Here is a 26,728-nt window from a genome sequence, read left to right as displayed (position 1 = left end):
TCATGGGACTGTAATGCCTTCACCCCCAGTAGAATAATTTACATTGCAACGATGGCTGAATCAATAAGAGGAGTGTGTGGGATCAAGTTGCCACGGCAACATGTCCTACTGCATGGCTGCTGCAGTTATTTCCACAAAGGGAAGGAGAGACCGGCACCAAGTTCACTCCCACTTCTACTTGAGTCGTTACCTGACGTGAGAGTGAACTGGCACACTGCTGACAGCGGAGCTGCACTTTCAGTGCCGCCTCTGGAAAGATGAATAGGCAGATTATTACTATCATTAGTATTATTATAATAATAATGGTGCACAGGGAACAACACCCACTACAGATGTAAGGAGTGTGAAGAAAATGGGACAAACAAGAAAAACACCCATACAATAAATTTGTAGTTAAACTATATTTTCAACAGGTATCAACTCTATATGATACAATTTTGTTCAGGGAAAAGGGAAAAAAAAATCACAAAAAGTGAAAAGGAGAAAATGGTTGTCAAGTGTTGTAAGGTCAATATTGTATCAGCATAGATGACCCTAGTGAAGGTCACTTGCAGAGGGTGTGAGGTTTATTCAGGGGTTGCCAGCTCTGTAGAGATTAGTACCTTGCGAAGAAAAAACACACACACATATATAGCATCATTTTTTCCCCACTTATGTTACTTAAAGAGATTCTTTCACCTGGAGGCTGCAGCTCTCCATTTCAAATTCAGAAGCTAGGGTTCACATTTTAAGGAAGAAAAAAAAAAAAAAAAAAAAAAAAAAAAAAAAAAAAAAAAAAGGGGGTAAAACAGCAGTATACAGGACCAAAAAAAAAAAAAAATAAAATAAAAAAAAAGAAACACAGACAATGCACCCAGAGAAGAGACAGTGTCAGGAACATAAATGTAAGAATTTTAGATGCTAGGGTCACTGCTGGAAAGAGTGAAACAGAATCTATAGGCACTCGCACAAAAGTTGTGAAACAAAGTTGCGCTTGGTTTGCGGAGAAGAAAAAAAAAAAAACGAAAACTCCAGCAGCAAATGGCACATCCCTTGAACCCGAAACACACTACAATACAAAAAGTAAAGACAAAATAGTGACAATTGGAAGCACATCCTCTCACGTTAACTTAAAAAATAGTGAAAATGGACAAACGGCATAATGCAAAAAATCAAAACAAAACTGAACACCGCACTCCTTACACACCACTTTCCCAGCATAGTTTTAGGTACAAGCACTGTACGCCTTCGCATCGGTTACAGACAATCCAGACCTTGGAGTCCTATGCACATACACGTTTGCATGAGAGGCGCAACATCCATAGGATGTGCTCAGCGGTGCCGGCTGGTCTCCAAATCTCACACCTTTCACCGGTTTCCTAGAAGTCAGCACCACTTTTTCCTTCTGGAACTTTTCTTGTGTCTTTGTAGAAACACCTAAGTGGTTATTTATCCTCATAAAATCTTGAGAAAATAAAACAAACAAAAACAAAAGTCCAAACCGAGGCACTTCGTGGAATTGCCATTCATGTATGTGCATATCAGACTGTCCTCGAGCCCAACCTGAGATCACTGCAAAAGACAAATGCAGACAGCAGAGGCGCATTCTACCAGTACAACTGCGGTGGGTTATTATTCTAACACCTGAACTGCAACCGTACGCCACGTACCCCATTTCTCACCTTTTAGCCCTTGAGAAACCCTCTGTGCCCCAATACAGCCGTTCAATGACTACAGCAAGCAGACAAGAGGAAAACACGGTCACAAAGAGGGACAGACAGACAGAACCCGCCACCCGTTCTACAAATGCATCTACCCATATAATATATGGCATGTTATCAAGAGCATGACTGTGCCACATTCCAGAATGCTGCCGCAAAGCAGGCTGATCGGGTTGAGCATTCTGGGTATCGGCAGCCCCCCCCCCTCATGGCAATGTTGATTTTATTTGTATGTTTTCTTTTTAAACTTTATTTTTGGTTGAGTTTCCATTGCACACAGAATCCAGTCAGGGGCGTGGCGCCTTCGTGCCCACGCGACGTCAAGTCCCTGCATCGCAACCCCTGCCGAGGTCTCAGTTGTCGGTGCCCAGTTTGGACAGCCCCTGGCGGACCTCGTGCAGCTCGTCGATCTTGCCCTCCAACACGTCCATGAACTTCTTCAGGTCGCCCTTAATCTGCCCTTGCTTCTGGCGGCCGTCCTCAATGTCACTCTGGAGAACCTCGATTTTTTCGGAGAGCTCTTTTTTCGTGATTTCTGCAGCCTGAAAAATAAAAAAGGAAAATATTCAAGCAAATATGCACACAAAACAGAGTTAAAAAAAATTAAAAAAGGGTTTTAAATCTAGCCTAGCAGGTGCAGCTAGGAAGGCTCTACTTGCAGCTTGAGGAATGTCGCAGCTGACTGTAACCTGATCGGACTCCCCGGGTACCACCTTAAAATACTTTAATATACACAAGTTCAGTTCTGCCAAGTGTGTGAACCTGTCGAAATCTCTTCTTTAGAAATGACAAGTATGACAAGAGTTCTACGCAGGGCCTGGGGGGTGTCTCTCAGCCATGTGTGCACTTTTGACTTTGGCTCTTTTACGTGAGCGCACGTCCCAAGTCTCCTGGACATCAACAGGAAAATGAAATCCCTGACTGCATGGATAACAGAAGACTAACAGATGCAGAAAACTGCATCACACCAACATTTGGCTTCGGCCTACTTGTTGGAAGCATTCCCACTTGTCCCAGCATCGGGTACTACCGGTCAGTTGGAATATAAAAGGTTAAAAAAAAAAACAAAAAAAAACGTATGACTTATGGTTCTGGGGAAAGATGATGTTCTCAGAACCTTAAACAATGCACTCCAACCTGCTTCTCACAGAAAGGAATGGCAGAAACAATGATGCTAATGATGTCAACAAAAAGACAATTTTAAGAACAATGAGGGTGGATACGACCTAAATGTAAGCTTGTGTGACCAGTTCGCATTCCATTGACATAAATGGACCTGTGTTCTCCAGTCTAAAGCGCTTCATATCTTTACATAATACATGTGGATTCGGTCTCCATATCATTGATGCAACTGAGAACAATGCCTCTCCCACACAGTGAAGAGCTAAAGGCATGTGTGTGTAATACAGGGTTGGTCAAAATAGTAGTGATGGCTCAATATGTTGCCTGAATATGTTGCCTTAATCGTATTCAGTAGTACATGCTGTTGCAAAACAAAGTAGTGTATTCAGAATAAATATTTTAATATAAAACAGGAGTGTTTTATCATTATTTGATGTGGGACTTCTAGGTGGAGAATTTGTCATTTCATTTTTGATTATTAGAAATAAATGTAAATTAATGTAAGCGCTCACTTCATTTTTATGCAAATAGATTTTTTTAACTTAAACGTAATAGAGGAAGTCCCATTGACAAAATACCAACATTAATATTTTTTTGGACTGTAATATGAATACATATCTATATGTAAGCATGCAGAGCAGATTTGTCACAGCAAAGATTTTCAGACAATTTTTTTATAGTATTGTAAATATAACATGGACTGAATGACATTTTTGTATTCTGTTGCATATATTCTGTACAGTCCCAGCCCTGAATAATATTTCATATTTGCATACCTGTAAACAAACGCATGCTAAACTGGTAAATATCTGCTGCATAATGATCTTTAGAATTTTTAAGGTTTCCCTGCTCCAGGTTTGCTCTTGATATTAGAAATACATGAAAATGAAGTGATTGTCATTGTGATACACTGTAACACAGCACACTGTGACATAACAAAATGTGTCCTCTGCTTTTAACCATCACCCTTAGTGAGCAGTGAGCAGCCATGACAGGCGCCCGGGGAGCAGTGTGTGGGGAGGGTGCTTTGCTCAGTGGCACCTTGGCGGATCGGGATTGGAACCGGCAACCTTCTGATTATGGGGCCACTTCCTTAACTGCTAGGCTGAGTTAATATTGTCTTTGCTGCTGCTGTATTTACCTGCAGTTTCCCGGTGATGCTCTCACATTCCGCCATGAGCTGGGGTATAATCTCTGCCTGCTTCCTCAGGTTCTCCAGCTCCTGAAAGACAGTTCACAGTAGACATAAGCTCTCTCCCCATCTCTGCTACTGCAACAAAGACAGAATTGCGAAATTTGCACATTTCCTGTGATCCACTGAAACAAAGATTTAGAATACAGCTTAAAACTGAATCATTGTTGCACCCTTTAAATTCAATGGCTCATGTTAAAGGGGAGGCAGACATGCGTGTACTTCGCTTCAAGGGGATCGGACGGAGGCACATGCCACCATATGTGAAACACAGTTTACAGTGGTTGAAGATAAGCCTCCAGCGTGCGACACAGGCACCGACAGATGAACGGTCACATGTGGGTCCTCCAGCTGGCAGCATGTCACCAGAGACAAGCCAGAGCAAGTGGCCGATAACTGCCGGCTTGTACGTTAAGGGCTACAAACAAACCAAACATGCTGAACATGAGTAGCTGCACATTTATTTACGCAATAATTACACTGTTCAAAATGGGTGATTACTAATTATACATATAAAAACTACATTTTGGTGAATGCTTCTTATTTTTGGTATTTGTGCTATATGTTGGACATTTTCACATTGGGGTGTACACACATTTGTTTAGACATTAAAGGGTGTGTGTTTAGGTATTTTGAGGGGACAGCAAAGTTACGCTGTTATACAAGCTGTACACAGAAAATACAGTCCAGATATTGTTACAATAAGTGACAATGGTAGCTGGAAATGGCTGTCTGTGGAATGGAATATCTACATATACAAAGAGCAACAATTAATCTGTGTTCACTAATGCAACATTCACTGATGATTACAAAACCATTTCCAATTATCCCAGTTCAGCCAAAACCAGTCACACTGATTAAAGAAACAATATAACTGTTACGTCAGACTAGTTGAATATCGGGTGGAACAGCAAATGTGGCTTTGACAACATCATTCTTTGTAAGTATGCCAATTAATAGTTCTAATTCATTTTGTAATATCTTATGTTTGTGTCATGGAAAACAGATCTGACAGGTCTGGGAGCAGCTCACTGTGCCTACAAAATACAGGACACTGCAGTAGAGAAGTGACACCCAAGTGACATGCCACCATGTGACTCCCAACCCCCCCGCCCCTCCCCGCACCTACTGTCAGCTACATGAAAGATGCCCTCGTTGACACTTGAAAGAGAAAAGGAGGGTTAGTGCTAATGAAATACGTCTGCTAAGAGAGCAAATCAATCATGTTTCAGAAAGGAAGTTTTTGCTTTTGACAAGGCTGTCCCTGACTGCTGAAGTTTGGGAATGCTTCAGTACCACGTTAATAAATAAAAAAAAAGGTTAATAAATTATGCAAAAAGGAATCAATAATTAAAGGAAAACATTTAAGCCACCAAACCAGACGTTTCTGTGTGTGTGTGTGTGTTAAACCAGCTGACTTCAAATGGCAGCATAAGAATAAACATAATTTTCTCCAGGAATATAAGCAGTTCCTGAGGTCTGGCCAAGCAAGTGCGGTACCGAAGCCTCCTTCCTTCAACATTATCCTCTGAGGCTTGTAATGAGCTTGCTGCTAAAAGAGCAGCCGTCTGGAGTCACACGGTGATCGGAGCCACCAAACACCCAACTACCAGGAAATCCAGTTCACCCACTTACGGTTCTATTGGTCTTTACAATAAGGTTTGGCCGCATTCACCATTGTGCTTTTAAAAATTACATCGAGCCTGAGAGCGCCCACTGCATGCCATTCAACTGGAGCTGAAAGAGGATTGAAATTTCTCAAACTGCTGTTCTTACCTGCTAATGTTAATTTAGACATTTTCATAGTGTAAGTCATAGGAAATAATTAACAAATAAAACACTAATACGTTAACGTGAAAATTGCCTATTTTTAAAATTATATAACACTTTGGGTGTGGTCAGTGCTTACATCAAGTATTAAATAAACACAAAGGATTGCTAGCTAGTTATCGGTAACAAGTTCCCAATTATGACTAGTCACATGCATTAAGCAGAAATGGAAAAAAAAAAAAAAAAAAAAGTAAAATTAACTTTGCTTAAATTCTACTCAAGTAAAGAAAATACTTGATTTAAAAAGGTACTTTGAGTTTAAAGTTACTTTGTTACTTTCAATAACTTGATGTAAAAAAGGACTAGCAATAAATCCAATACAAAGTTTCAGTTGGTATAAATGTACAAACTAATGTTCAGACCACCCCATTACACATTAAGGACAGTTGGCCACAAAAGTGATTTGTATGGTCCAACTGAAACATCACAATGAAAAACTAAATAAAGGCAAAATAAAAGTATCCAGAACTGTGAAAAATGTTAAATTCCATATTAACAAAATTTTTGTTAATGCTTTTTGTTCATTCAAACATAAATTTATCAATTGTCTTTAATGACAAATGAGCACGCTGACTGATGATATAAGAAATGAAAAAAAAAAAGTGCCCTGCCCCACAGAATACTACAGAATTAGACTACATTGCTCAAACTGTTTTGCAATGTATGGAATAAACAGGCAGAAAGCATAAACAGTACATCCGGAAAGTATTCAACATTTTTTTCAACATTTTGTTATGTTTCAGCCTTATTCCAAAATGGATTAAATAATTTCCCCCCCTCAGAATTCTACACACACAAACAAAACACCCCATAATGACTAGGAGTGTTGAAATTCATTGTATAATCGTATAGACCTCCGAGACATAATTGTCTGAAGGCACAAATTTGGGTTACAGAAAAAAATTCTTCTGCCTTGAAGGTGACAATGAGCACAGTGACCTCAATCATTCGTAAGTGGAAGAAGTTCAAAACCAACAGGACCTAGAGCTGGATTGGAGACCTAATTTGAGCGATCAGGGCCTAGACCTTAGTCAGGGAGGTGACCAAGAACCCAATGTTCCCTCTGTCAGTTCCAGAGGTCCTCTGAGGACAGAGGAGAAACTTCTAGAAAGGCAACCACCTCTGCAGCAATCCACCAATCAATTTGGAGGCATCCAAACACTTCTCATCACCACACCATACCATCCCCACAGTGAAGCATAGAGGTGGCAGCATTATGCTGTAGGGATGTTTTTCAGCAGCAGGAACTGGGAGACTAGTCAGGCCAGATGGAAAGATGTCTGCAGCAAAGTACAGAGACATCCTGGATGAAAACCTGCTCCAGAGGGTCTCTTGAACTCAGACTGGGACAACGGTTCAAACTTTAGCAGGACAACAACCCTAAACACACAACCAAGATATCAAAGGAGTGGCTTCAGGACCTTGGGTGGTTAAGCCAGAGCCCAGACTTCAATCCGATCTCTGGAGAGATCTTAAAATGTCTGTGCACCAACAGCAGAAGTGGTGCAAAGAGGAATGAGTGAAACTGGCCAAGGATATGAGTGCAAAGCTTGTAGAATCATATAAAAAAAAATATTGAGGCTCTAATGGCCTCGACAAAGTACTGAGAAAAAGGTTGTGTTAATACTTATATGTACATGTGATTTCTCAGTTATTCTTATTTTTAATAAATTTGCCAAAACCTTATGTTGTATTTAGCCCAGATAAAATACTGCTATTTTCTGATTGGTTGGTGAGTAGCCATTGTTTTTTTTTGATTGGCTGGTAATTTACCTACTTTTGGACTCAGCACTTGCTTCATAATGAGGTGCTAGTCTGTGATCTTCTTTCTTCTGTATCTAATTTTTTACTCTGTGACTGTTTTCCCCCCAAAATGTAGTGAAGTAAAATACTTTGGTTAAATGTACTTGCGTAAAGCTACTTAAATTACAAAACACTACTCAGTTACAGTAATGTGAGTAAATGTAATCTGTTACTTTCCACCTCTGGTATTAAGTAGTCAAGCAGTGTTGGCAGATCCGCTGTCACACACACAAAACTGCCAAAAATAGACTCTACATCACCTGTTCTCAAATAAATAAATAATAATAAAAACATTTTGTTTCAGTGGACATCACAAACACAACCTCTGCTATATAGTCACATCGATACTACGACCGCAAACCAAACATGCAGATAGATTAATCAGCATTTGTAGTCGAGAATTCTAAACAGCGCATGTCACCGGCGAACGTCGCCAAAGCGCTACATGTCATATAGCATGACAAAAAAAATACCCCAGTCTAGAATATACAGCATTTTGATGTGATGGGTGGCAGCGCCCTCATCATTTTCCCCCGTCAGTCCATGTTTCACCACTTATGTAAGCCCGTGAGTGAGTGAGTGAGTGTGTGAGAGAGAGAGAGAGAGAGAGAGAGAGAGATATGGAGGTGTTTGCACCTGTTCTCGGTCCTGAAGCTCGGCCTCAAGCTCCTGCACTCTGGCGCTCAGCTGGGCATTTGTCTCCTTCTCCTGGTTGACCTCATTGCACTTGGCCTCCAGCTCTACGATCTGAGAGACGGAACATCACTCACACGTGTTCTTTTCCCCAGCACGCTATACGGAGCACAACCCCCCCTCCCCACCTCCATATTTATTATTTATTGTCTAAATACCCCACGCCATACAGTTCCTGACACAAACCGAGGGGGCGGGTGTCAAATACCTACTATGACTGGGTGCCCTACTGTTATTATAATCCACCATAAACACAGCTTGTGTATTGATACAAATAACCCACATCCTTAAAATTTCACAGTCTCGCACGGAAGAGGAAAAAAGCTGATATGGGAGATGCGCCATTTTGTTTATTTCTTGCACTGTCAAAGATTAGGAAAACAGTAAAAAAAATTTGTAAAAAAATCTCCTAAACCCCTGCTTGATGCAATGCCTGGGCTGTCGTCATCCTACCTTGCTCCGGAGTTGTTCACTCTCTTCCTTGCAGGTGGTGAGCTGTTTCTTCCACGACTCTACATTGGCGTTGGACTCTTGCAGGGAGTCCACCAGCCGGGCATTGCTCTCCTTCAGAGTCTGCAGCTCAGTCTCCCATTTCTTGGCATTGGTGTTGCTTTAAAAAAAAAAAAAAAAAATGTAGACATAAATGTCAGCAAAATGCATTCTAATTCTACTGGCAATGTGGGCCGGTGACAACAAAATTGACTAAATATTTCACTCTTAGGAAATCGAAATTATTTGGATACATTTGCAAACTGACATGAAAAACATTTCCATTTTTTTGTCCAATGTGATGTCCAATGACACAACCGTGATGACATACAAATTCCAACACACACCGTTGATGCACAATGATGTCAACTCTACATTGGGACGTAAGATTACGCAAAGACCCTTGAACGTCATTGAAATAAATTCCACTTAATTTTTAAGAAAAATGCATTTCTGCACCAAGAGCCAATTTCAGTTTCTGTGAATGTTTGCACTGTATTCTGAAATATTTTGTTTGCACCATGACTATGAACAAGATCGTTTGGAGCGTTGTCCCATCCCTGCCGGATTACCTCTGCTCGATGGCCGTCTTTAGCCGGTCATTCTCGCTCTGCAACACTGCGTTCTCGGGCCCCCCGTGAGAAATCTTCTCATCGTCTGTACCGTTGATGCTGGAAGCCTGTGTGGAGGAGGGAGTCTCCCGGCCCGATTCCTGTCAAGGAAAAAGAGCACTGCTGACGGAGTGCAAAATTCTCTCATTTTCTGCAGGGAGGATGAGGGAATTGGTCCACATTACTGTCCACGCGCCGCTAAACCTTATTAGTAAAACCTCTACTCTCAGGAAACAGCAGGAGACGGGTACAGACAATGTAAACAGGTTCAAAATGCAAATCCTTATTAAATCACTTCAACTGTGGCAAATACGGCTGCTTTGCTGTGTTACGGCACTGTGCAATAGTTAATTATTCAAAGAGTACCTGCTCAGAAATGCAGAAATAAATGCACAGTCACAGTCATTAGGTAAAGCACAGCAGACAAAACTAGTATTAAAAAGTATTATTTGCATAAAAGCAGCATGTGGCAGCATAAAACGGCGTAAATGATGAATATGTGGGGCCAGTCAGAATGCCCCGGCTTGCTTACTTAACTCAATTTTCCTCAGGAAATTGAACGTCAAGCGAAAGCATGACGTCAATGTCCAAAATAATTAAAAATGCCCCTGATGTGTATATGCCCACCCAAAGGGTGCCTTATTTCCATATGGTAAATCTCTCGCGCTCTCTCTCTTTTGGTCTATTTTCAACATCGGGACATAATTCTGCACCCCAGTCCCTGTGGCGTGACAAACGACCCTTAATCTTTGACCTTGCGCAACAGATTTACAGCTCGCAATCTTTCGTTAAATCAGCCGAGAGGCGGCAATATCAGACCTGAGGTGTCGCACAACCTTCACTACTCATATCTATGAGAGCTGAAAAGCAGGAGACATGGCCATGTTACCTGGGAATGGTTGCTTGAGGTCTCCATCTTTTCCTGAGATTTATCTCTTGCCAGTTTTGCTGCCTCTTTCACCTCTTGGAATTTCTCTGCAAACTGTTGGCAAACGAATCCAAGCATTTTGCCATTAAAAAACACAAATCAGTTTGGGACTAAAAAAACAGTAATCGTTAAGGAACTGTGTGGGATGAACATCTAAAATACATACCTTTGAGAGTTGCTGTTCCGAGGCGAACCCGAGACCAAAAACGGTGTTGGCCCTGCTGTCCGCCCACTGGCCAAACTTCTGGGAAGTCTTGGTGAACGTCATATTGGGTGTGATTGTGCTATTGATGATCACCTGTTAAATAGTGACACACAAGTATGTCATGTAGATTAAGTTTACTCTGCTGTAATATTAAAACAATGAACATAAAACAGAAATTTACCATATTCTTCATACTAAATAGGACCTTAAAAGACTCTGAAATCCAAAGGCCACAATGCTAACAGAGTGACTGCATGATTAACAGCTCCCCCGATAATTACAGGATGATGTCATTAATAATATTTATATCATCCATTTGGTTCAGTCTCCACAGACATCTTGAAGAAAGAAAAAAACAGAAAGTACATATTCTTCATACAAAACTATGACACCACTACAGGGGGGGACACCACAGCTACTCTCAATTGAGTAACTGAACACTTCTACTAAACAACCCAAAGTCTGAATCTTTCCTCAGAATCTACTTGTACAGATGTAGGCATTTCATATATTAAATTGGAGAAAAATATATTGTAATTAAATCCAAAAGTATTATTATTATTATTATTCTGATGACTGGTGGAATTAAATAATTTCTACATATACTGTATACAGTCTTGCATTATTCGATGAGAAAAAGAAAAGGTCCTTTGACTTCGACGGGGACAATCTACCCTTTGTCCCTGAAAAGACTCATAATACAGAGCGCTGACCTCGCCTGGCTGAGCAGGGTGAGGTAGCCCTTCAGAGGGGAGAGGAGAAGCTTCCCTTGATATCTGGGGCATCTTATTTCCTAACGATCAAGGCAAGAATCTCTCTTCAGAGGTTTACTGGGAACGACTTCACCAAAAAGGCCAGGCCGCAACTTAAAATGAAGTAAAAATCATGTCGAAATAATGCCTGAAACATTTAATGAAGAAAGGGATTTAAATACAATAATAAAAGCGCTTTAGTAAATATATCTTATAATAAACATATATTTTTAAAAGACCAGAACCAGGCACTGGATTAAAACCAGAATCCCCATCACAGTTTCATTCACCCCAGGATCAGTAAGACCTCTAGAGATTAAAACTACAGCTCTTGGAGAATCCAACAGAAGGGTTTAATCTCCAGTGTTCCTTTACATTAAATGGGAGCATAGTGCAGAAACAGACCTTTATCTAATGACAAACATCATTACAACATTATTTTGTCTGAGTGCCAAGTTATCATTTTCAAATGAAATGGAAGGAAACTTGGGTCTGACAGGCGGGGTCGCATCAAAATAGCAGACAGTTTAATTATGGTGCCTCCTTCGTCTCGTGGCAACGTCAGAGATGAGGATTTAAGGGTATAAATTAGTGCCATCAGTCTCCTCTTTCACCGCTTGCTCCCCTCGCTACGGCGGCAGCTCCACTGCAGCATCTCCCCTGTGATCCGGATGATTCATCACTTACACAATTTCTAGAAAGCGGCGTCCTAATGGACTGACTGGGGGGGGGGGTCCACATCTAACACAGACGCGATCTTAAATGGAACTCCGCTGGGTAAAAAGAAATTAATAAATAAAAATCTGCAGCCATTTACATGGTGAAACAGCTCAAACTCAAGCACGGGAGGCGGTACGAGTATTTCCTGATGGCATCTTCTGATCCTGTGGGCCGTAATTGGATAAACAACGTCGACTCCAAACCTAGCCTCGAAAATTCACTCGCGCAAGCAAAGCCTTTGTGTTTTTATCTGCATTCTCCATACACATCAGCTCGCTCCGCTTCTCACTATAATCTCTTAAAAGAGTCTTGACTGTATTTGCCAGGATGCGCATTGACGTGTTGGATAAAAGCGTGAAGGGGGGGTTCACGCCCTAAAAATGCAGCATTCCTTTACATCGACATGGCTAAAACGAAAATAGCTGGAGCATCTAACATTTAGAAAAAACGAATAGAAATATGGCCAGATGACAGGTGCAAGGTGGGGAGCACAAAACTGTTCTTAACACAGAGATTAAACGTGGAGGCAGGAATTAGTGCCCAAAATAAAAGGGAGCTTTAGAGCGAGTCTCTGAAACTGCCACCCACGGATGCTGCTGCATCGTCTTTAACTCCAAGGCTCTGTGAGGAACAACGCACAGACGGGGTGACTCATGCCCTGACTGTCCCCACAATGACAGAGGACGAAGTCACATGACTACAGAAAACACACACAGACAAAAGAAATGAATCATGCTGTTGCCTTCACACTAAGTGAAAATGTGAGTGATCTGGGTAACGATTGGATATAAAAATCACTGTCATACATACACACACACACACACACACACACACACACACACACTTTCCTGTTCACTTATGTCTCCATTGATGGGCTTGTGTGTACATTCACGGCATTTATCAGACATCCTTATCCAGAGTGACTTACAATCAGTAGTTACAGGGACAGTCCCCCCTCAGGGACACAATGGTAGTAAGTGGGGTTTGAACCTGGGTCTTCTGGTTCATAGGCGAGTGTGTTACCCACTAGGCCTTACCACTAGTAAAACAGGTGTTTAAAACAGAACATGTAAAATATGAAGATTGTAAAATAAACAAGTGATCACAATAATAAAATTAAAAAAAAAAAAGAATAATAATATTACATTATTATACAGATTCATCGCGATGGATCCCATAAATTGTCACATAATTTTTTTCAAATACAAGAGTAAAGATCTCGTACGCCGATGTGGACGCTACACCTGTGTGATTTGCTACAATGAGCAGAAAAACTGTCGGTGTTCTGTCCACGCTCACCTTGTAACAGTCATATATACTGGTAGTTCCCCTTTAACTCCGCCCACAGCATAGTGTCATGTGCCCCGGTCCTGATGCAGATCAGCGTTGCCCTCTGTACGATAAATAATCCCAAAAATCCGAAAATGTACGATAAGTTATTTCATTAGCACAACCAGGTAAAGATCTCTGATTTCATCTGGGTGCACAAACATACTAACCCTTGTTAATGAACAGTCATCCCACTACAGAAAACTACAGATTCCATGATGCAGTGCTTTAGTTGTCGAACACGTGGTGACACACAAAATAAACAATGATAAGTGGTTTAAACATGGATTTGCATGCCGGAGTTGCAGTTCCCAAAGAGTAAGCATGTGCAACATTGCAATCAGACTTACAGTATTACTAAATGAATGGGGGAAACCCCCCCAGTTTTAGGTAGAGGCACTGTGGTTTTTACAAATGTTCTGTAGGTAAAAGTTGCACTATACGCTATAATGCACAGCCTATGATACGTGTTATCAAAGCAGATTTTCCGAGTAATGTCTAAATGAAAATTGCATTGCAATTCTAAATCAGAATGGATTTATTGAATCAATAATTTTCTGAAAATACAATCATTTTAAGCTGCTGGTACAATACTCAACATTTAGGATCTGATGCAGATAGACTCTCCACCAAGGAGAGGAACCGAGTAGACTTGGCCAAGCTACTGTGTTCCCTTTATTATTTCAGTTTGCATTACATGAAAGAAGTAACATTTGGTATGTGGAAGGTCCCCGTCTCATGTACCATCGGTTACAAACATTTACCCGGGTGTGGCAGGAATGATGTGCTGTAAGCATAATAAATTGAGAGTGTGATGGAAACCCCAGCAGCGGCGTGATTCTCTTTCTTCCTGGCAGGCCTCCTTTCTCTGCATGCTGCACCAGAGTTTCCTCCACTGAAGCCACAAACGGCAGAAAAAAATGGCTAGATCAAACGTCCATGGAGTCAGGTGAGCGCGGAATGAACACGGACCGTTTTTCTGCTCATTGGTTTTCTGCCGCTTTCAGACAGATCGGTTTTCTAAACTCCCAGTAAGACGATAATGTCGTATTGTAGATCTCTGTACACTCAGAGACTGTTAAGATCAACCTTTCCTCCATTCCCGCTTCGTGTGTCAGTTTTGAAGTGGCAGAAAGATCTGACTACCCAATTTGGACCGACATGTGTACTCTGAAAGCCACCATGGTATGGTCCACGTCTGCATTGCGATGCATCGATTATATAGTATGATTAATTTATACACCCCTAGTTAAAAACTATATAGCTACTCTTAAATAATATAAAACTTTAACTTAGGAAGGGTTCAGCAGTGGCTTGCATCATGATGAAGTATGTGTGTTTAAACCGCTCCCATGGAAATAGAATGGAAGTGACGTAAAACCAAGTTACCAACATCCCAGTACAAACATTTCCTTTTGGCTTGATTTGTACAGATACACCTCCATATATATTATATCAAAAGCCCTAAAAGACCCTATTCAGTGGTGAACAGGCATGAACGTTGCGGTGTGATGCTGTTACATGGTCATAACCTGAGTTGACAGTAGCAGCTGGGTGGGAAAATAAGCCATGGCCACAAGCGACACTGTCTGCATCGCATAACCCCAGACCCGGGTCAGAATCCAGCTCTGGCCAGGTTGGGTGCAGTCAGCGGACTGCTGGCACCACATTGACTGCTGACTCTGTGCTATTTCCATTGAAACCTCACAGCCATTGTCCTAGATCCAATAAATCCTCATCCTGCATGATGGTATAAATGCAAAATCTAATTATCTACTGGGCAAAAAAAAAAAAAAAAAAAAAAAAAAAAAAAAAAAAAAAACATGAATTGCACATGCCTTCAGAGGACTGAAAAAGAAGCTGAGATTTAGCCAATACGAGCAATTTGCAACAATTTAAAATGTGATCTTTTAAAAACCCGCCCGGAGGGCTATAGTAATAAAATGGTCATTAAATTCCTATTGTGTCATGCTAAAAAGAATGAGTGGATGGAAAATATTGCATGAGTAGGAATGAACAAAGGTCCTTTCAAGTAATTTCAGGGCCATCTCAATGACTTCAGACGCTATGTTCTGCCTGGTAATACTTTTGATGAAACCCCTTGTACCCTTGGCTAAGACAAAGTGAACTTTTTTTTTGAAAGTGAGGCCCAAACAGGTGGTTCTTCGAATCAGCAGGAGCGGTGAAACTGAAGAGGTATTATGCAGATCAGGCAGACTTCCAGCTCCTGAAAGATTACACACCCAGCAAGGGAGCCTTCTTACTTGCCTGCCAGATGCCAGTCTGTCTGAACATAAAGGCAGAACATAGGCTGTCAGGGAACATGAGCAATGATATCACTTTCTGGTCCCCCGAGGAGGCGGAGGAAAGCTGGTTTCCTGAATGTGACGAAACATTTCGAGGGAATAGCGCATCTACTACCGCAACCCCAATTATTCTGGGAGTTTCAGTCTGCCGTGCTTTAAATACCATGAAATATGAGCTTGTACGTAGGTTCCAGTTTCGTACGTAAGAGTATCAGCATTCTTCTCAGTCCTCAAAAACCTAATAGGGTATATATATATAAAAAAAGAATAATTCTCATCTTCCCAAACCTCCCAACATTTATTACTTCCAATGGGCGAAAGTCCAGCATTTCAACAAAAACCTTGTTTGTAAAACTTGTTTTGTTAAAAGTAATAAATGTTGGCAGTTTTGGGAACATGTTTGTTTTGCAAACATTTGTAAATTAAGTAAAATCTTTATATAAATGGCATTTCAAATACAATACTCATGCTAAATCTTTAGCTATATATATATATATATATATATATATATATGTGTGTGTGTGTGTGTGTGTGTGTGTGTGTGTGTGGCAAAAATAAATAAATAAAAATTTCAAACTGGCTTCAAATAATCTCGTCTTCATGGTGGTGGCACTACAGCACGCAGCTCCTCCTACACGCCATGGTGAAACTCTCACCAAATTCTTGTGATGGAGAAGCTGATGGAGGTGAGCAGCTGAGATTGAACTGGTTGTGATAAAATCGTGTGTTGGGGAGGCTTACAACTACAGCTTCAGGGATCTTCAAATGGACCATTATGGACACGTAATCTAGACCATGACACTGAATACATCCTGGACTTCTCCAACCCTACAACCGTAGGACTTTAGATCATATCCAACGCTGCACTGACACCATTTGCAGGCTCACACTACCCTGGAAGGGGGTCCCTCTCTGTATCACTCCTTCCCAAGGTTTCTTCCTTTCTTTTTTTTTTCTCTCTCCTAGAGTTTTTTTTGTGTGGAGTTTTTCCTTGTGTGCAGAAGGGTCAAGTGTGGGGGGTGTCAACTGTAGGGCCTGTCAAAGCCCATTGAGACATACTGGATGTGATTTTGGGCTATATAAGATATAAATGTTGTTGTTGTTGCTTTTACACACTTTAAGCACCAGTCCCAGAACATTTCCAAATACCAGTACAGAGCTCAAGAACAGCTCAAACCCCACAACCATACACATGTCTCAGATGGAAATGACACACTGTGATTACTCTCAATTTGCATTATACTCTGGGCAGATCGAGATCAGGGCTCAATACATTTAACCAGCAGCAGTCCAGCTTACCCTCCCTGCACCCGGCAGCTGACCTGACCTGCCCTTCATGCCCTACATACCACCAGGCTCCAGCCATATGCTCTGGCTTGAATTAGTTTTATTTTGGCCTGCCATTTTCTGCTCTAGAACATTCTCCAAGCGTGAACAGCAGCTGATACTGGACTGTGGCCATTCAGAAAAACAACAGAATAGAAATAGAAATGCATAACACATGAAATACTTCGCTATCGTACTGGATATCTACAAAAGACTATAACTTCAAAACACGTAAAAGGCTAAACCTAAAAAACAAAACACTATATTATGGCACTATATTCATAATAGAATTATCCTGAATGACCATTTGAGATCAATAAAATATCTAAATTATAAGAAGTAGAATAAAACTAATTATGATCAACATTACACAGATCTACAAGATACAACAAACTGATCTTAAATCAGTCTGAAATGGCAGCTTCTGCCAGTAACCTCAACATCTAGGAAGAAATCTGTTGAACACAATACCAGGGCATGACCACAAATGTGGGAAATTCCAAAATTCAGGTTGCGTCAGGAACCAGGAAGCACCTTCAGCCGGTCAGTGCCAAGCCTGCACCAAAAACTCACATCACAATATCCAAATAATCACTTTCATATCCTATGTGACACTGTATACTATATGTGCAATGAATGATGGGAAATGTAATAATGTTGTATAGGTCATGAGCAAACAATTTGTGTAATTTATTTATCCAATATTGCCATTCATCATTTGCATATTTATTTGACTGTTTATACAATGATACTTATACAGCAAAACAGCAGACACAGGAAAGAACCAGGCTAGCAACGCACATCCATCTGACTGTTTGTACGAATGAAACCCCTGGTGGGCTCGCTCTGAACCCTGAGCTCCACTATCAGTCATGCTGGCAGATTGAGACACACAGATCTCGCTGTAATCAAACAGCCCCTCAGCAACGAGGGCACTAATCTCCATGGAAACCTACAACATAAGGCTCTGGCAAGGGGATAGACGAGGGACGCCGAAGAGAATTTGTGAAGTAGCGGCACGGTTTTCATGCAGAATTCCTGCAAGCACTGCGACGAGGACTTCCAGTGGCGAGGAAACGTGAACTGGTCTCAATTTAGACGAGCAGGGCGAGGGTGAAGGCTGCACGTCACAGGATCATGCCTCCTCCGGATGACCTTTAAAGGGACCCTCTGGAGCAGCAGCAGACGCCACTCGTGTCAGTCAAAGAGGACGTTAGCGAGGCTTGTTAACATTCCTTATCAAAAGTGGCCAAAATAGACCAAGGAAAAATACACCGGCACACGGGACCTTCATATGGACAGCTGCTTACTTCAAGTTCCTGAGACCAAAACCAAACAAAACTCGAAAGATGCTCTCCTTTTCTGCACAATTCATAGAATGAAATATACAGATAAGCAATGATTATAATAGCTGCAGATTTTTTGATTACGCGTCATCCCCACATTACTAGATTAACAGGCTGGCTCCCATCCTCTGAACCAGAGAACCTCTCAAGTTCTTCCAGAAGGTGACACCGAGGGCGCTCACCTTGGCACCGTCCACACTGATGATGCGGTAGCTGTTCCGCGTGCTGTCGTAGAAGTATGATACTGTGACGGCCTGCTTACTGGCAGGGACCCAGTTCTTCTTTGTGGTGGGGTCAATCTGGAAGACATGAGCCCTGGTGGTGAAGATTGGTTGCTCCCTAGAGACAAAGAAAACAAATGAAAGCCATTAAAATACAGAAAAGGTAAACTTTAAAATTAAAAATAATTAGGAAAAAAAAAAATCTGATTAGTCCATTTATATCTGCATATTTTGGATACATAATTAGGTGTAAATAAATGTGTCGAATAAGGAAGCACCACTGGATTAAGACTCACACTCACAAACAAATAGTCATTAAAAGTTAAAAAAAAAACATTAAAAGTTTGCTTTAAAACGAAGCGGCCCGCCTCCAACTCCAATTAATGTCAATTAGTGTGAAATCGCGGTGACTTTCACCTATCTCCGCAGGTTCACGTACAAAACTCGCAAGCGGCGGGGACATTTTCTGGATGGGCGGGGAGACGTGAACCTTGAAAGCTAAGCACATGCTGTCTGATTAACACCAACGTCAGGATTTATACTCGATGGTCCCAATAGTCAGTTATTACACTGCAAATCTCACTGATAAATCGAGTATATGACCCATTCCTATTACAGAAAATGTTAAATTCATAGGGATCTGGATAAATAGCGAAATTTAAAATGTCAGCTAATTTTTTATTTAAAAATAATAATAATAAATAATGGTCATATACTTAGAAACAGCAGGACCCCTCCTACCCATATAACCAGTCAGCCTCTCTCTCTTTATATATCTCCATAGTGTGTTAGCCATACACACTGCCTATTTTAAGACTGACTAAATGATGTTAGCCCTCACAGTCTGCAGAAGAGTGATAATGCAATATTACCTGTAATCCCATGTGACAACTACAGCTATTAACACATCAGCACCTTTTTGTAAATCTCAGGGTGGTTGAGTAGCAAAGAACGAGCGCACGCTAAAAAACGACTGCCTCGCATGAGACCCCCTTGTCAGCTCGTTTTTTTAAAAATGCAACGTTCAGCTTCAGTTTATTAAAACCAGTCTCAGGGAGAGCGTTACATTTAAATACTGATATAAATATTTATATCCTGCGTTAAATAGACAGCAAAAAACTGAAGGATCACGTTTATAATACTTCACAGTATCAGTCAGGTTTCTGAATGACCTGATTTGTTCAAAATGTGCTGGGTCTGTGCTTCGTAATTAAAACATGGGAATCCCTCGGCAGACCATGAGAGCAGTTGTGAGATCTCTCTGGCCTATCGCCTGCTTGGAGCCATTTATTTGATATGAACAGAATAAAGACCCCCTCGGTAGTGCATCCTACCTAACGTGGCAAATTAAACTGTGGAATCGCATTTATTTGAACAAAAGGGGAGACATGTTGCAATCCGCTGTTGGGAAGGAAAAATCACGGCAGAGAGGATCAATAGGGACGATGATTTGGATGAATGGAAAATTAAAAGCGACAGAATTCCGGTGAATAAAAGAAGCCCCGTCTGGGATCTCCAGTAATGCAGGCTCTGACCACACGGGTCCACCAGTCTCTGGCTGGCTGTCACTACAGTTGGCAGCTTCTACCGCAGAACGGACGCTTCAGCCTTACTCAATACAGACGTGGCACGCAAATACACTCAGCCGAACCAAGGTCGTTACCTGACCTTCACCCTAAAGTACCAAAATCCACAAATCAACAGAGTAATAATAGGGACTGTTTATTAGAGAATTATTAGAACATAGTTAATGAGAAATTCATTGCATTTATCATTATGTTTAAATGTGTGTTTCACAGTTTATTGCTAATAGCAATTATTATTTTTAATCCCAAATCTATGACATGAAATCCGGTACTTATAATGAATCATTATACAAGTCGTTTGGTTCATAATAATTTGTTTTAAAACAAATATAAATTCTGAAGTAACATCCAAATTGTGAAATATTATTTAAATGTATGTAATATTTTGCATATATTTTGGTTCTGAAAAATCATAGTCCATTGAAGAGTGTCTTGTGAAAAAGGGCCATCAAATGTCATCTAAGCTTTTCATGCGGTCATTCAATGGACACTGAAAAGGTCACAAAGGCTACCTGTGTGTCTGATCTAGTAAATTGATTTTCTTTTTGTATGGTGGCAGAGCATGTGGATATTTTCAATATCAGTTTGTGGAAAGTGTTCTGATTTTGTAAGAGTTTTTAACCCCAGCCCTTTTACACCATTTATTAACCAGCCTGCAAGAAGATGACACCCCCAAACCCACAGGGCAAATTTCATACAAGATTTGTGTAAAATTTCCCATCTGCCTTTAGAATGAGAAAGGTCTTAATGGAATTGTTTCAGAAGTCTATGGCTCCCTTGGAAAATACATAATCACAACACGTCACTGGAACCAGAGCCTAAATTTTGGGCTGACTGAAGCTCAGTATTATAGTTTCCCGATACATTATTATGAAATAATGCAGATTATCAAAAAATGGGTCTGTAAGTTAATGATCACATCCCTGTGCTGAGAGTAATTAAATTCAGTGTTCCAGGTTAATCCTAATCTCAGTCTTAATCTATTTGGGGCACAATGGCCTTTTTGTAAATAACAGTTCTATAACTCAAAGAGAATGATTTTTTTTTAAAATGCTAAAATAATACACTAATATTGTTTTTTAATTGTGCAAATGCTGTTCAAATCCCATCCTTCACATGTACAATTAGACTCAAAACAATATTACACCTCTTACTACAAAACACTGCATTTACATACACCCCGAACTGCAGTCTAATTGAACATGTGTACTGAAGGAACACAAAAACGATCAAAATCCCTGTCCGGACATTGTTAATGTCGTAAATGACTGGTAGCTGGAAATTGCGGTTGATTGAATGGCCGCATAAATGTAGAGAGGAACATTTGGTCTTGAGGATAATGGAATACAGTGTTCACTAATGCAAGTCTGTCACTTGCATTAACTTATCTGTCACAAAAAAAAAAGTTCTCTACAAAGTGACATTGACAAGGTGTAATGACTGCAAATTGGAGGACTCTGACAAATAAAACAAATGCAAATAATTATTTCTAATTTATTAATTATTAAATATTTTCAATTGAAGCTCATTGCATGGAAAATGGGGACATTTCTTGTGAAAGAATATGCTTATAGCAAAAATTACAAAAAACAATATAGCCAATGACAGAGGATTAAAATGCTGTTCAGAAGTCTTGCATTAATATGGCACAAGAACAATGGTGGAGTTGAAGCATGTAGCATTTGGAAAACCGTACAGTCGAGTACACATCTGAAATGCGAGCTTCGGCGTCAGCCAGACACGGTTCTTCAGCCATCACTGTAATTACACTTGACTCATTCAAAGAAAAAACACAGATCAGGACAACACTGGTCATCTGTGACCTTGATCGCCGTTAACAACCTTCATCCTAGTTCAAACCTCATCTTCGTCTTCACAGAGAACATCTTTGGTGGTATTTAAAAGCATCACCATTCTCTCTCTGCAGGACTGAAATGACTGACAAGCAATTTTACAGTTTTTGCGTGGAGCTCCATGTGCGCTCTGCTTTCAAATCAGCTCAAGCCAAATGCATCTGAATTTGAATTATTTACCGGCAAGGGGGATGTAACCCCTCTTAAGTCCATACCTCAGTAGGAAGGGGGAAAAGTACGGAGCATGCAGACGTCCAGGAACACCAAATTTACTGGTCACAATAGATTTTGTGGGAAGAAACTAAATTCAGCCATGCTGCATGCATAAGCAAACGTATCTTTAAAGACGCAGAATGATGTCCCCAGTCAGCCTTCCCTGCTTTGTGACTGAAGCTGCGCAACAGGCCGCTGAAGGCAAAGCCAACCTAATCACCGTGAGTCTATTGAGCGGCCATATAAAAGCCCATAAAGAATCAAATAAACAACCCGTGTACAAGTCTAAAGATCGCACACCAAACGCATGCAGTCAAATGCATTCCCAGAATTCCACCAAGGCGTACGGAAAAAGAATGCCATTGTACCTGTTCTTGTAAGAAGCAGCTCAGGACATACAAGCTATACAAGGAATGCTGTGTGAATGAAACCATATGTCGCAATTTTCCCCGTCTCTTAACCGAATCCACCCCCCCAAAAAAAAAATTTGCAAAACAGGTACAAATGCACACATCGAATCAAATCAGATAATACACTTTTGTATCTTACTATAATGATCTTGCAGGATTATTTTTTACATATATGAAGGGTTCACATGCAGTAAGTCCAACAACTATATGGCTGGTGGGGACATGGCTGCCCTCTAAAAACCAACACACAACATTGCTCTAAACACATGCACTAATGGTCGCAGGAACAGGTAAAAAAAAACTAGCTGTAAAGTGTCTAGTTACAGGCTGCGAATATGAAATTGCATCTGATCAGAATAACAGTACTTTTCTCACCCACACAAACACACACAGCAGACTTAATTGAGGAACATTGTCAAGCTGACGAACATTTTGCGGTCCACACTTGATCTGGACAAGGATTTGATTACTGCACTCCACCAAAAGTAATAAATCATCCAGGCCAAACTTCCAAAAAGGGACACTGTGCAAGACCTAATTCTCAGATGGCTTTAAAAACAATAGGGTCAGCTCATTTATTCTGGACATCGATTTGTTTCGCCTGACATTTCAACCATTAAAATGCAAAGAATCTATACTGTATAACAAAACAAGTTAACACGTTAAAAACTGAAAACAAACACCTCCATTGCAGACCTTCTGGATAAGTAGAAGGTACTTGTGCCAGATCGTACTGAGGATGCATTCAGAACGTTCCAATTAACAAGGTGGGAAGAACGTGGGGGACTAAGTGCTCCATCACAAACAAAAAAAAATTATTCTTTTTTTTGCAGATTTCAGAACTGTGACCAAAATGTAATTATGTAACTGGAAGTGTGCGATATAAGACCAGTTCACGAACAGGGGGAACGATTACTGTGCTCCCGTCGCGTAATTTTCACTCTCGGAGAACATGGGGAACCACTGTGATGCGGACCACAACAGATGGCCATGGCCTCCACCATCTGGTTAAAAAGACTCCCAATCCCCGCTGGCCTGTCCCTTTCATTTACCAGCCTTTAAGTAATAATGTTTGCCCCGACCCCAACAGTCACACGTTACAGAGGCACAGAAAATGTCACCCGGCGGCTTGAACCCTCTTCCTCGGCCACGCTAAGCAGGCACCAGGGTCTGTGTTGCAGAAGACAAATCAATGGGAGTCGGCCACCGCACTTGACTTCAGATTAGGATCAGAGTCCTGGCTACTACTCCAAGCGTACTTTAAATAGCAAACTCTCCCCCGATTACGTCTCTGTCTGACCTCGTCTTGACTGGCCAGTGCATTTAAGAGCAGTCAATGTGTTAATAGGTGTGGCTTTTCAATGCAGGGGCTGCTTTGATTTAAGACGGACCATCATTGATTCTCTTTTTTATCTGTTTGTAATAGACCTGTATAATTTATGTGACAAATTGGAGGGAAACATGTAGATGGCCAGACAGTCTTATCTGTTGATCGCTGGTATGAGGAGGTGACTGTCTTTGGCCATTTGATCGAGTAGGGTATGTGGACGCTGGTGAATTGGCAAGACCCGCCCACGCCACTCAATTATTACACACGATTAATCAAACAGGGGTGTAGGAAAGAAAGTGAGTCCCCACCCATTCTTTAACCCAGGTCTACAAAACATCAGACACTAAAGGCATCTTTCACATACCTCTCCAACCCCTGGGTGCCACACACCCAGCGGGTCGCTCCAATCACATGATTCTCATAGCAAGTCATCATGTGTACCAACCCGGGTCTGCAGGGGACGAGAACTGCAACTTCACAGAACCAGTCCACACTCAACCATAGTGTCGGCATTGCTTCAAATGGCGCAATGGTCTTTATTCTACGCCGTTTGGAACCCTGTGGTAAGTGGCGGGTCACCTACTTCTAAAGCCTTTGATTAAGTGGCTTTGATGACCGTCCTTCCACAGTTAAAACCGGCAAATCCTGGACTAAAGGGTCAATTCTGGCAGTCTTCAGATCACCACGAGGCAATTTCTGAACACAGAGACTAACAAAATGCAATACTTTATTCCTGAATCACACCAACTGTTGTGGCATACAGAGGACTGCAGGACAGTTCTGTATTCATTCCAAGCTTGTTTTTAGACAGCTGCAGCTTTAGCTGGCTCACCGTGCTCCGTTTCACATACTGAACCCCCCCAACCTGAATTTGTGGAGCCGGCGTGTGACATGGCGGACATGCCACCACTGACAGTACCACATTTTATCTGTAAGCATCTGACATTTCCATAGCTATTGAGGGACAATTCATCTGGTCACCAATCTGGAGTGTGAACTCCAGGAATGAGCGTGCCATTCGGCATGGGACGGACTGATCAGGAACTGTCTAGTTGATCGATAAGCTTCTTCTGGAAATACGCCTGTGGGGGGCAAAAAACAGGCCTCTCGAAAATCAATATGGCTGCACTAATCAGGCACCCATAGTAATTATGGAAAGTTCTACGCAAAGAAGACCTACTGTATAACTGGAAATAGAGTTTTTTTTTTTTTTTTTTTTTTTAAACTTCCCAAATGAAGCAATTTTGGATATAAATAACTGCAATAACTCACTCTTTGTTCAATTCACACCAAACTTGCTTGGTGCAAATGGTTCATAAGCAATGAGAGTTACAGTAGATGACCAGTCTCCAGGCAGGGAGGCCAAAACAAACACCGAATCTGGCAAAAGCAAAGGGACGCATGGCGTTATCTGTACGCAGGAGCAAAGGAGGAAAGCGCCCTTTGGTATGGGCGGCTGTAAACAGGTAGTGGGGTTGGATATTTGTAGGATGAAGGTGCATGGGAGCAGCCCCGGCAACGCAGTTGCGCAAGCGCCCATTCGTGAGACGCCACAAACCGGTCAAGCGACTTCTAGGCATGAAGGTGCCGAGTGGAGGCACATCAGACAGGTTTCTCTTCTCAGAAGCGCACATTCAGGAAACAATGTCCTTCCCAACCGAACACCAAACACACCAGACATCTGAGATGCCACCAGGCTTTCATTACAATAGCAGCCTCTAAAAATCTGATGGTCATATCTGGTGACACACAATCTTCGTAAGTATTACATTTACATTGGCATTAAAAAAAAGAAAAAAAGTCTCGTCACAAACTCTAGAAAATACGGTCAAGGATGATGATGATGATGACTGATGGAGTAGAAATATCTGAACTCCATCCTCATATTTCCCAGCGAATTAGTGTTTGCATAGCAGAGGCTTGCTCATGCGTGGGCTCGGTTGTCTGACTTTTTTTTTTTTTTTTACACAATCCTGCCCGGTGGAGGTGGCATAAAAACCATGACAGCATAGTTGCATTAAACCTCCCTTTAATGACAGTTTTGATGAAATGTGATCTGATAAATAAGTGTGGGGTTAGGGTCACACGATTCACCTGACAGCGTGGTTTAGGGTTTAAAATGTGACTGTGAGAGGCCATAAAAGGAGAGTTTGGTGATTTGAAAATTCAGTCACTCATGTACTAATTACAGACATAATAGCACCAATACTATAAATTAGATTGAAATAAATATGTTTGCATAAAGTGTAAAAATATTAACATTTAAAGGCATGTCAACTACCAATCAATCCAAAATACATATATATTAAAAATAATAAATAAAAAATGCTCTCTTGTGGGCACTTACCCCATTTCCACGGAGTTCACAAACAGATCCGAACGTGATAATCTTTTAAAAGACACGTTAAAAAAAGAAAGAAAAAGAAAAAAAAAGTAATAAAATCAAATTGACATTAGCTCTCGGACGAGTCCATGCCGGAGTAGATATACAGAAGTGAAATATGATCGCCTCGACTCATGAACGCGACTCGGATCTTCCTCGCCAAAGCCAGTCTCTTCCCATTTGAAGTTGATTATTATATAGATTTCTTTGCGTCCTTCCACGCAAAAGACCTCAGTCGACTTTTCTTGATCTACTGAGAATACGACAGACAGACAGACAGAGAGAGAATGGACGCCGTACAGTCCGCTCCCTGCTGGACTGGGAATAGAAGCGAGCGCGGCTCTGCAGCAGCAGCAGCGACACTGCGCGGATCCCCACCT

At 41.2% G+C, this 26,728-nt stretch overlaps 1 protein-coding gene across 1 annotated transcript; it reads right to left on the bottom strand.

The window, feature by feature from the left end:
* Window positions 1-786: 786 nt before the first annotated feature.
* Window positions 787-26,728, bottom strand: homer2 (homer scaffold protein 2). The gene is made up of 9 exons (XM_028957079.1): window positions 26,313-26,728; window positions 18,535-18,691; window positions 10,535-10,666; window positions 10,330-10,422; window positions 9,402-9,541; window positions 8,794-8,950; window positions 8,284-8,394; window positions 3,964-4,044; window positions 787-2,242 (listed from the first exon to the last, which is right to left on the bottom strand). The coding sequence occupies exons 1-9, from the start codon at window positions 26,315-26,317 to the stop codon at window positions 2,054-2,056; spliced, it is 1,065 nt and encodes a 354-aa protein (XP_028812912.1). The 5' UTR covers window positions 26,318-26,728; the 3' UTR covers window positions 787-2,053.

This window comes from Denticeps clupeoides, chromosome 16 (assembly GCF_900700375.1).
Source record: "Denticeps clupeoides chromosome 16, fDenClu1.1, whole genome shotgun sequence".
Classification (NCBI taxonomy): domain Eukaryota; kingdom Metazoa; phylum Chordata; class Actinopteri; order Clupeiformes; family Denticipitidae; genus Denticeps; species Denticeps clupeoides.
This window is presented reverse-complemented; position numbering and strand designations above follow the sequence as displayed.